The 12,255-nt window shown below is 52.8% G+C and overlaps 1 protein-coding gene across 1 annotated transcript; it reads left to right on the plus strand.

Annotated features, from left to right (window-relative positions):
* Positions 1-13: 13 nt before the first annotated feature.
* SMYD5 (SMYD family member 5) lies at positions 14-11,906 on the plus strand. The gene is made up of 13 exons (XM_019712850.2): positions 14-146; positions 4,006-4,114; positions 4,856-4,995; positions 5,449-5,570; positions 5,949-6,018; positions 6,638-6,742; positions 7,570-7,632; positions 7,851-7,921; positions 8,226-8,332; positions 8,689-8,745; positions 9,550-9,644; positions 10,301-10,371; positions 10,470-11,906. The coding sequence occupies exons 1-13, from the start codon at positions 51-53 to the stop codon at positions 10,612-10,614; spliced, it is 1,251 nt and encodes a 416-aa protein (XP_019568409.1). The 5' UTR covers positions 14-50; the 3' UTR covers positions 10,615-11,906.
* The last annotated feature ends 349 nt before the right edge of the window (positions 11,907-12,255 follow it).

Raw genomic sequence — 12,255 nt, forward strand, 5'->3', positions numbered from 1 at the left:
GCTCTCGGGTCGGGTCTGGTCAAAGGTCAGAAGGCGGAGGCGCGCCCAAGATGGCGGCCTCCATGTGCGACGTGTTCTCCTTCTGCGTGGGCGTGGCGGGCCGGGCCCGAGCCGCCGTGGAAGTCCGCTTCGTGAGCAGCTCCAAGGTGAGACCGGGGCGGATCCCGCCGGGAGTTCCCACCCAGTCCGGACTTAGAAACAGGCCCACCGGACCCTATGCCTGGAGTCTGGCGGCTCCTCTGTCGTGCGGACGCTGCGGCCTGGCCCTTGCTCGCGGCCGGGGAGCTCCCTGGTCCCTGGCTGTCTCCGCGGGCCGTCACGCGGTGGACCTCCAGAATCTCAGTGCGCGTCCCCTTCCCGCGGAATCGGGGTCCACCCTCCGGCGGCCCGAATGCGGCTGCAGCAGGAGGGGCTGGGGGAGCCCCCGGACCTCCGGGCCCAGGCTCGGGGACACTTGCTGGGCTCCGGGAGCGCTGGGCGGGGCGGCGCTGAGCAGAGGGAACTGAGGTATTAAAAAGCTTGGGTCCTCAGGGAACTTTCGAAGTGAGATTTGGGATGGGGGATGACGAGAGAGGCCAAGACCCTTCACGAAGGGCCTCGGAGTGCTGAGGAATTTGGACGGGAGCCTGCAGCCCGTGGGAGCATTTGAAAGGTTTGAGCAGGAGAGTGACGTGATTTTGTCGTTTTATTATCCTTTCTTTAAAAGTTCGTTGCAGAAGAAAATTGAAAATGCATGTAAAGAAAGAGGGGGTAAAACTCACTTATAATCCTATTCTTGTTCAAATATGTGTATATTAAAATCGCGTTTTTAGAAACTGCTTTTTGATGCAGCAGTAAATCCATATCAATAAACCTATTTCTATGTATTCATTTTTAAGAGCTGAGTAATAGTCTATTTCATGGGATGGCCACAGTTCCCTGAACCAAATAGTCATGGGCCCTTATGTTATATCTTATTTTCATTCCTGAGGTCCAAGGTCTGGGAGTTGATTTTCTGTGCACACATCTTTTTGTTCTCTCCAACACTGAGTGTTTTCTTTCCTAGTTATCTTTGCCAATTGATACGTGCAAAATGTTATTGCTTTGTTCTCATTTACATTTCTTTGTTTATTAGTGAGGTTGAGTAATTTATCCTGTGTAGGGGCTGTGTGTATTCTAGTCCTTGGCCAAGATACCAGTCTTTTAGTCATCTGTCCCCTGCTGTCAGCATCTTCATACTGATCCAGTTTCCCACCCCGATTTTCCATTGCCCTCTTTCTACACCACAGGCATCTGGAGCATTCCTTTCCTTCCATAGAATATCAATTTTACGTCCTTGGTCTCCTCAGCTTCTCACCTCTCCATCCTATGTTCTCTAATACTCTTTGTTTTTTGTTGTTGTTTGTTTGTTTGTTTTTTAAGGAGTGCAAAGCTCACAGTGACCCATGCGGGGATCGGACCAGCAACCTTGGTGTTATCAGCACCATGTTCTAACCAACTGAGCTAACTGGCCACCCACCTCTAGTACTCTTGATTGGCTCACAATTTGATGGTGTCTCAGTTCCATCACTCTTGGCATGTAGAAATATTCATCTTTACCTTCGCTTAGCTTCCTATCTCTCGGCCCCCTCCTTTCTTCACTTTTTCCCTCTCACTTCATTACTTCAGCCACTCTTCTTCCCTACTTGTGCTGTCCCAGCCTTCTATCAAAACCCCAGCTCTGGAAGAATGAGCTCTCCATGACTACACCTGATCTGCTGCTGGAGAAAAATCACATTCCTACCAGACTTGGTGACAAGATAGATTATCGTGGGCTTTTTGCATCTATATTCGTCAAGTGAGATTGGTTTGTGATATTTTTTTCTTTGTGCTGTTTTCCTCAGGTTACCACATCAGTTATGCTTATTTTTTTAGTAAAATGGAGAAACCTTACACTTTTTTTTCTGTTAGTGAGTAGTTTAAATAGCATGAGAATTATTCTTTAGTTTGGTAGAGTTGACCCATGAAACCATATAGGTTAGTGGCCTCATGTAGGACAGTTGACCACTTTATCGCTTCTATAGATACTAGCAGGAATGCTATTTAAAAGTGTACCAACTATTATGCCAGAGATGTGACCAATCGCAACAGAAACCTAACCAAATACAGTGGATGCCAACCAGAGTGCCATACTGGTGGACCACAGCTATTAATAGAAGGAAACACTGTTTGGTAGTCTGTCTAGGCTTTCCTACTTTTGAATTCAGCTTTGGTAATTTATATTTTTTGTAAAATCACTTACTAAAGATTTACAGATTTCTACATAGTCTTAGAGTTTTGCATAATCTTACAAAACTTGTTCTTCAAATTGGACATATCTTTGCACTGTTTGTGCCCTTTGCATTCTGGTTCACTTTTCTCCAAGCTTCTTGGAAATATGAATTAAGAGCTATTTTTCTTGAAACACTTTTATGTTTTGGGGATGAGCAGTTTCATAGAGGAATAGCTCTGCTTCTTTTCGCTTTGTTTTGATTACTAAATGTTTTTCACATTTGGTCCGTTAGGAAAAGATCAATATCTAATATTGAGATTTGAGATTGTCTCAGATAATGTGGGGCCCTGTTCATATCTTTTCTGTCCAATAGCAGAAGGCCAAGTTTTCATTTTGCTAGACTGGGTCCCAGGGGCTACAAGGCATGGAGGTGGGGTTTCCGGAAAGACAAAAATGCATCCACAGCTTTGCTCAGCAGTTTTGTTCAGCTGCTCCGTCTACTGTTAGAGCTCCCAGAGTTGTTCAGAGGTTTGAGATTTGTGACTCATGGGTTGCTGAAGGCCTGTCCTAGTCCACACTTCTCTGCTTCTCTGACTTTGGAAGGTGCCCCTGTCTACCCAGAGTGCCATTGCTAGAAGGAAATACGGAGCTACCCGGGAGGCCACATGACAGGACATTTCACGGCTGTGTCAATCATTTTTCTTTCTCTCCCTTTTTGTGACAGTTCAGTGTCACAGGGGCACCACCTCTCTTCTCTAAGTGAACAGTGGGAGCAAGTGCCCGGTGGGGCCGATAACTTGCCTGGGTTTGAAGTTGTCTCCCAAATCCCTTTGCACATCTGAGAGATGGCATCGGTGACTGTTTTCTCTCCTTCGTTCCTTATGTGGTGTATGGTGTTCTAGACACTGCCTCTCAAATTTTAACATGCATATGAGTTACTTGGGCGAATTGTTAAAGTATAGCTTCTGATTCAGCAGGTCTGGGGTGGGGTCTGAGATTCTGCATTTCTAACAGTCTCCCGGCTGATGCCCAGGCTGCCAGTCTGTCCCCTCACTTTGAGTAGAAAGGAGCTAGGACTCATGAGGCACGTTCACCTGTGCTATATCACTGCCTCCTAGAAACTACCTGGTAGGTATTATTATAATACTCACTTTTCATGTGGGAAACAGATGCAAAGAAGTGAAGCATTTGGCTCAAAGGTTCACAGCAAGTTAGCATTCGTACTGGTACTAGGAGTAGTCATTCCTTTCAGAGTAACCCCTGGAAGTTGTTGGGTGCCAGGTACTGTGCTAGGTTGTGCGAGTACCCAGCCATCCTGGGAAGTAGGGCACAAACTAAGCCTCCCTTTCCCCTGGTGTAGGGTTTCTTTGCAACCCTGGGGAGTAGCAGCACTGCCAGGATCCTGGAGGGGCATGTGGGTGACTCAGAGAAAACTGCCCTACTGTTACCAGCTCCTGGTACAAGAGGCCCCTGCCTGCTATGAGCCTTGGCTCTGCTCTGGCCAATCTAAAAATTCTCCTCCTCTGTGTAGTCTGAGATGGCTGATATGTTGGCTCCCTCCCCATCCCAGGCCCTCTGCTCTGAACAGGCTGAAGGAAGTGTGACTCAAAGTAGGTCAGAACTGCATTTCCAGGAGGAGGCAGTTACGGGGGTGCTGACCGAGCTCCATGGACCCTCCTGTGGCAGGGGCCTCTGCTGACGGAGCACATGGGGGTGAGGCTGGGCGGCACTCTGTCTCTTCTAATGGCCATTCTATTCCTTCTCTGCCCTCTTAGGGGAAGGGCCTATTTGCCACACAGCTGATCCGGAAGGGGGAGACCATCTTCGTAGAACGGCCCCTGGTGGCTGCGCAGTTTCTCTGGAATGCCCTTTATCGCTACCGAGGTGCGCACCCCTTGCCCACTCCTCATGGCTCCTCGGCCCGGCTGCCTTTGTGTGCGGAAGACAGCTGCGTACATCTCCATCGGCAGCTGTCTGGAAGGCTGGTGCTGGGAGGAAAGGCTGTCTTCTCTCGGAGAACCGCTCCTGAGAACCACACCTCTGTCTGATCTCAGGCCTTTAGGGGGCTGTGAGGCTGTAGGAGAGAGGCTCTAGCGAAGTGTTTCCTGGCGTGGAACTCAGGTCTAGTGTAAGGGACTGGATGTCATGCTGAAGGGCTCTGTGCCAAAGTGGAGCCCTCTGCCCGGAGGAGGCCACATGCCCCTTGGTCAAAAAAGGCAGTGTTAGGAGTCAGAAGCAAGGGGATGCCCTTAGCTTTGCCAGCCCCGTGCTTTTTTACACACTTTTCTTAGTCCAGAGACAAACTGTGGAAGGAGGATCACTTGGCTCCAGAATGCGGGGAAAACCCAGTCTGGGGGAAGGAGGGGAGCCCTATAGACTAAGTCCCATTGAGAAAGAGGGGTGGGGACTCCTCAGAGGGGGAAGAGGGAATCATCTACCTTTGAATGCATGTGAAATTCATTCATGCATTCCATTCTTTAGCATATTCACTCATGTCCCAAACATTTATTGAGCACCTACTAAGTGCTTGGCATTATTCTGGTCCTGCGGATACTGCTGTGAAAAGGACAAACATGGCCCCTGCTCTCAGAGACTTACACTGTCATGTCTGGCTCCCTCCCCCAGCCTGTGACCATTGCCTGCGGGCACTGGAGAAGGCAGAGGAGAATGCCCAGAGGCTGACCGGGAAGCCCGGCCAGGTGCTGCCTCACCCTGAGCTATGCACAGTGCGGAAGGACCTCCACCAGAGCTGTCCCCACTGCCAGGTGAGTGTCCTTGGGGAGTGCACCTGAAAGGGGCTTAGCTGAAGTCCTCTGTGGGGAGACAGGAACGAGGACACCCCGGTCATGGCCCTTGAGAGCTATAGTGTAGGGTAAGACATGGAGGGCTCAGCCACTGTGCCAGTTTCGTCCTCCCTGTTCCAGTCCCAGTATCTAGAAAATAGGCTTGGTGGGAGCTTGCCCTCTTCCTAGCCTAGGGGAGCTTTCCCCTCTACCTGCAAAGCTCTCTGTCCTTCCCGTGGTTTTACAAGCCTGGGTTAGGTGCCTCCTCACATGCCCCCAGAGCACCAGATGCTTTCTCATGTCATAGTACCACTGAGCTACTGCTCGGGCTGTTTGAGGGAGAAATGCAGTTAGAGGAGGTGGGTACCACATGGGACGTGTGTGCCTCGCCCTGCGGCCAGAGCCTAGGGTGCTGACCGCCACCCCTTCCAACAGGTGATGTACTGCAGCGCAGAATGTCGGCTGGCAGCTGCTGAGCAGTACCATCGTGCCCTGTGCCCAGGCCCCTCCCAGGATGACCCCCTGCATCCTCTCAATAAGCTGCAGGAGGCATGGAGGTAGGTGGCATTTCAGCTCTTCTTTCCTTTACCCCTCTCTCCCTGCCTGCCCAGGCTCAGCAGATGCAGCCATCTTTCTTGTTACCATTCCCCAGATCTTACCCCATTCTTAGGGTTAAACAGAGGTCACATCACCCAAGTCCCTGCCTTTAGTCTGAACTGCCAGTTCCACCATCCTCGGCATTTTATACACTTCTAGAAAGTCCCTTGAAATCCATAGGAATGTGACGTCCTGCCCAAGCCCTTGCCAATGACTTGCTCTGTTTGGTTATAAATAGGGTTGATAGGAAGGATTCTCTGTAGCTATCAGACTGGACTTCCTTGAACTTAGCTATTTAGGAGGGAGTTTCTAGGCTAAACCTTTTTCTTTCTCCCCAGGAGTGTTCACTACCCCCCTGAGACTGCCAGCATCATGTTGATGGCCCGGATGGTGGCCACAGTGAAGCAGGTGAGCCCAGCTGACCCTCCTAGGGAAGCTGACTCTAGCCTCATTCAGCCCGTGGCTTCAGTCTCCTCCTCACCTCAAGACTGTGGCTTGGATGCAGAGTTCCTCCTGGGTTCCCCAAAGCACAGTTCCTTACTATGCAAACCTTAGGAGTCGCTAACCATACATCTGGCAGGGGGTGTCTGGGCTCACCTTGCCTTAGTCTTTGATCTGTGAGAGGACTTCTTATGTAGCAGCAATTCATGCATTTGATTTCTAAGCACCACTTTTTTAGGATTGTGTCTCTTACATAAAGCAAGAGAAGCTATTCTAACCTCTTCTATTAATATTGTTGCTCCTCAGCCTCATTCTCCTGTTTTTCCAAGTGTTGTTAAATTGGCTAGTTTGGCCCCAGTTGGGAAGATGCTTGGAGATATGCAGGGTGGGGAGGACGTCCCTAGGCAGGGGAAGGGTTTACTGAGAAGGTCAGGTGTGATGGTATTTCCCTGATGGCTTTAAATCATAGCTGCCGCTCCCGTATGGCGAGAGTGGCAGTAGGATGTGGGTTTCTGTGAGTCCCTGTTTGCAAGTGCACACATGGGCATGTGGGAGCGTGACCCTGAAATACATCTGTTCACTGCAGGCTAAGGACAAGGATCGTTGGATCAGGCTCTTCTCCCAGTTCTGCAATAAAACGGCCAATGAGGAGGAAGAAATTGTCCACAAACTCCTGGGGGACAAATTCAAGGTTGGTCTTCACCCACGAGCTCCCCTCCAATAGCTTGGGATGTTCTGTGGCAACCTGAGGGAAACTCCACATTTGGTCCCTTCCCAGCCACAGGAAGCAGTTAGAACCTGAGGCCAAAAATCTATTCAGAGGACTTACATTCCTGCCACTATTTAACTTTGTGACCTAACGTGGACCTAACACTGGGAAGTGGGGTGATGACAGAGGAAGGAGGGGTTGGGTGTCCTGGTGTGGAGAGGCAGGACCTCATGATAGGGTAGCAGTGGGCAAGTCAGGTATAAGGGAAAATGGAGGGGTGGGGGTCCACAGCGTCAGGAAGCAGTGTGAAACAGGAGAATTTTAGCTGCTAATGTACCGAGTGTCCACTCCCAGGCAGAGAATTACAGATCTCACTGAGGACAGCAGCCTTCCACACAGGAGCTGCCTGAAGGTGGGGATAAGTGTGTGAAAAGGCACCTGGGGTGGGCCTTCCTGCACCGAAGCTGAGGAGAGGACAGGGAGAGGCAAGCTGGTCTGGAGGCCGGGTAGGGGAGCCTGGAGGCTGGTGGTAAGGGCTGATGTTCCAAGCCAGGCTTCCTCGGGCCTGCTGGTCGGAGTGCTGGAAGGCAGGGAGGGACTTGGAGCTTGCCACTGTGGATTGAAGCAGGCCACGGACTGCCATGGCTCTCTGGAGATAAGGACTCCGTGGCCTTCCTCTGCCCAGGGAAAGCTCAGTCTGCAGAGCTGGCCCTTTTCCTTCCCGCCCTTCCACAGTCTTCTGGGCCCTGCCTGGGTGTTAATGGGAAATCCTCAGGGATGCAAGTCTCTCCCTGCTTCCCCTAAACCAGGGCCAGCTGGAACTTCTGCGGAGACTCTTCACAGAGGCCCTTTATGAGGAAGCACTCAGCCAGGTGAGAGTGGGGAAGGTGGGACCAATGTCCTCCCCAGTCACTCCAGCTCTCCAGGAGCAGCGCAGTCAGCAGCTTCTACGAAGACAGCTAAGCCAGAGCTGACTTGGTTTTCTGGAATTGGGATGGGACTGATTCATGGAAGCCTTCCTGAACGGAGTTGGATCAGGAGGAAAATCAAGTGGCTGTAACCTGACTGCTCATGTCTTTCTCCCCCACAGTGGTTCACTCCAGATGGATTCCGGTCTCTCTTTGCTCTTGTTGGGACCAATGGCCAAGGAATTGGGACCAGGTTAGGAGACACTATTCCAGATATGTTGGACTTGTCCCTCAGGGCTCAGGGGGAGATTGGCTGAGAAAGGCAGCCACAGCTCCTTTCAGGATTAGGGTGGGGCAGGGGGTGACTTTGTGTCCGGAGCGCTGGACTGGACCCGGTGATGGGGACCAGAAAGACTGAGATGGTGGAGTCTGCCCTGGGGAGCCTTGGTCTGTTGGGGAATACCCTGGAGAAAGAAATGGGATTAACTTGCCTGGAGGTGGAGAGGCCCTTGAGCCGGGCCTCCTCCTCCCCAACCCCGGCTGCCTGGGACCTGCAGCTCCCTGAGCCGGTGGGTCCACGCCTGTGACGAGCTGGAGCTGAAGCCTCAGGACCGCGAGCAGCTGGATGCCTTCATTGACCAGCTGTACAAGGACATCGAGGCAGGTTGGTGACATGGAGACACCCCCTTCCTACCCCCAGGGAGATGGTGGACACGGCCTTCCCCCAGTGAGTGGTGGGGGACGTGATCCTTGTATGCCTGTGGGACGCTTCGGATCTGTCCACAGGACACGCAGATGAAAAGTGGCCCTGAGATCCATGCAGAGGCTTGATGCTGGGGGTGGGGGCGTGCTGAACAAACGTGGTGCGATCATTTATAGAAAAGCAAGGCTTGTGCCTCAGAGGTGTAAGTTCAGAAGTGGTAGGGTGGTGGGACAGTGAGCCAGTGCCTGTCCTTGTAAACCTACTTTCCTTTTCCCTGTAAAATGGGTATTATAACATCTGCATATTCTGTCTTACAGCTACTGGCGAGTTTCTAAACTGTGAAGGATCTGGCCTCTTTGTGCTTCAGAGCTGCTGTGAGTTCTGGCCTTGAGCAGGGGTGGCCTCGCAGCCACAGTTCACCCCTTTTGGTTGGCCCTTTCTAGGCAGGTAGGGTTGAGTCTGGGAGTGGCGTTAGGTCTGAGCTTCCGTGGAGATTCCTCTGGGCCTTTCAGTCCATCAGTGTTTCATTCATTCATTTATGGGCTGTTTATGCCTTAATATATGTTTCTATATAAAACCTTCCAGTGGGCCAGGCCCTGTGCTCTGGCATAATCATAGATGGAAGCATGGGCCTTGCACCACCACTGCCCTGTGAGATTTGGCAGAGGAGTGTCAGGGGAGCCTGGGAGACCCTCAGCATCCTGGGAGGAGGGAGCTCAGGCTGCCAGGCGGTCTCATCACCACCTGATGGGGAGGGGTAGTCAGCTCAGACTATTGTCTGTTCTACATCCAGCCTCCTCCCAGGCTCCAGGACCACTACCCTCCCATAGCAGGCTCTCAGAGGCAGACAGGACTGAGTTAGTGGTCTGGCGTGGGCAGCCCTTTCATAGCCCTGCCCTCCCTTTGCGACACTCTGGGAACACAGCTGAAACTCAGGGTGACGGGTAAGGAGGAAAGCGGGCAGCCGTGACGGTGGGAGAGGGCGTGACGCGGACCTGTATTTGTGCCTGTGCTCTGCTCTTCAGGAAAGAGCGCTGCACAGGAAACCTGAATTCCAGGACCTGTGCAGCCCTAGCAGGGATCAGAGAACAAGGAAGGATGGGACCTAGTGCTCTGCAGAGTTGAGGCTGTTACTTTTATTAATCAAGAATCCTCATTACCTGCCTCTCATGGCCTAGGCAACCACAGCTGTGTCCCCAATGCAGAGACCTCCTTCCCAGAAAACAACTTCCTTTTGCATGTCACCGCCCTGGAGGATATTAAGCCAGGAGAGGTGAGGGGGCTGGGAGCTGGGGGGCAGGGCGGGAGCAGTGGGCCTTGCAAGTTCTCCCTAGAGATTGGGGGCAGCAGTGGCTAGAGCCCCAAGTTCAGGCTGTTGAGTTGAATCCCAGTGCCCAAGGCCATGAGTCTTTTGCCCATGGGTATGCTCTAACCCTACTCCACTTCAAAAAGTAACTCCAGAAAGCCTCAGAGCAGTGTTTGGGAGACAGCTGTATGCCAGGTTCTCGTCCTTAGCCACCTTTTGATCAACAAATCTGAAGCTTCTGAGAAAGGAGATGGCTTGGGCGGTGGGGTGCTAGTGTGGGTTTGGGGTCCTAACTGTTAGCACAGTGTACAGAGCCTGGTTGAATTTTTCTTCCAGGGCAGGTAGCATTGCATCAAGGTAACCTCTGAACCCAGCCTCACACCTTGGCCCTTGACTGCTTTTAACCATGGCCTGCGGCTAACTGCAGTCCCCTCTGTCTCACATGCAGATTGTTAGAGCCTCAGAGGGGCCTGCTTACTGAGGGCCTGGGAATGGATCCGGGCAGCCCACCCCTTCGCCGAAGGGCAACTCAGGCCCCTGGGGTTGGGGCAGTGGTTGGGGAATCCCTACTCCCATTTAATAGAGCACAGACCGTCAGACCCCACTTCTCGTCTGCTCTCCAGGAAATCTGTATCAGCTACTTAGACTGCTGTCAGCGGGAGCGTAGCCGCCACAGCCGCCACAAGATTCTCAGGTGCCAGCTGGGACTGTGGTGGGCACCTGGGCTCTGGGGTCCTCCATCCTGGTGGCTGCCTGACTTCACCCTCACTGCTATCCCCCCACCCCCTGCAGGGAGAACTATCTGTTTGTCTGTTCCTGCCCCAAATGCCTGGCAGAGGCTGATGAACCTAACGTGACCTCAGAGGAGGACGACGACGAGGAAGAGGAAGGAGAGCCGGAAGATGCAGAGCTGGGGGATGAGATGACTGATGTGTGATGTCTCCCTGCCTGGAAGGGGCCCTACCCCAGACCCTGCTGGAGACGGGGGCCTTCCCCCAAAGAAGAGGTTTGGAAGGAGCGCCCCACTCCCCTTGCCTGCTTCCCCCAATTCCAGCTCTGTGTCTGCTGGAGGGTAGGACAAAGGCTGGACCCTAGGTCCCCCATCCCCCACCAGACTTCGTCCTCTGGACACTGCTGCTGAGTGGCTCAGGCTCTGTGCTGTCACTGAGCCTCTCAGAACTGGCCTTCCCCTGAAGGACTCCACTCTAGAGTATGAGCAGCTGGAACCAAGGTCAGGGCCTAACAGTTTCTTCCCCTGGGCCCAATGGCCACGCTTACCCATCCACTTGAGGCTTCACCCCTCTTACTTGCTATGGAGGGGGTAGCAAAGTGGCAATCTGAGGACAGCCTTACTTCACTGAAGAAGAAAGGAGAGAGAGACACCTTCACCTTCTTCCCCACCTCCCACCACTAGCTGATAAGGCAACTGCCTGACCACTAGCACAGCTGGGAGAGGCAGGAAGGAAGAACGGGGCCTCCAGAGCACCTTCCGTAAGGCTCTCTGCTGGGGAACACTGAACCAGGGGGATAACTTCCCTCTCCCCACCTTCCTACTCCTGCCATTTGGACATCTGGGGGAGTAGAACTTAACCCCTTCCCCAAACTCCAGAATCTCTGTACCTTGTGCCTTGCCTCTCAGGCCCTGGCACAGCGGCTGGCCCCATGGGGTATGGAAGACGCCTCTCCCTCCCTCAGGAGGGGCGTGTGGGGGCTCATCACCCCTTCCTCATACCTTCTTCCCATTGAGGACTCAAGTGGCATGGTTGAGACCTGGGGGTGACAGGCCTGTGCTCCTTACATTAGGATGCTCTGGAGTCTTCCTTGGGACCAGCTGAACATGGGGCAGTGAGGGGCTCTCCTGGCCTGTCTTCATCGTTAGGGTCTCCACAGAGGAACACTGAAGTCTTCCAGAAACCTAGAGGACCTGGGCTAGATGCTCGGAGACTAGCCCTGACTGTGTCACCCAGCCTCATATTGGCACTACCACTCACTTGTGTGGGGTGCTGTGGGAATTATAACCCATCACTCGCAGTTCCTTTCTGTATACCTTCCCTGGGAGACCTGCTGAGGGATCCCAGGAAGGCAGGTGCCTGCCCCACAGGCCTTTTCCTGGCTCATGAGTCAGGTGGAGCCTGCCCGTCAGGCCCATTGGGTTCTTACTCCTTCACAAGCATCCCCTCTCACCCCCGCTGCCCCACTGTTCTCAATAAAATGTGAGTGGTGACAGGCCTTTGCAGGATTGCTTGGTGGAGAATGACTTGACAAGCTGCTGGGGCATGCAGCAGTCACAGGTGGTGCAAAGGCGCGTAGGGGACCAGGGAATGGCAGGAGGTAGGAGCTCAGCTCCCCAGCTGGGGCTCATCTCTGGTCTCATCTATTCTGCTGTGCTAATGTTTCTAAAGCCCCAGAGCAAGGGTCTTCCATGATCCACTGTGGACCCCCAGCACCAGGCAGCAAGGTGAGTCTTCTCCTTAGGGAGCTAAAGCTCCTGAGACCTTACACAGGAGGCTGTGTTGGTATCCAAGATTAGCACTGGTCCGAAAGGACTCTAGGCAAGTCATTTATGCTCTCTGGGCCT

Source organism: Rhinolophus sinicus, linkage group LG05 (assembly GCF_036562045.2).
Source record: "Rhinolophus sinicus isolate RSC01 linkage group LG05, ASM3656204v1, whole genome shotgun sequence".
Lineage (NCBI taxonomy): Eukaryota > Metazoa > Chordata > Mammalia > Chiroptera > Rhinolophidae > Rhinolophus > Rhinolophus sinicus.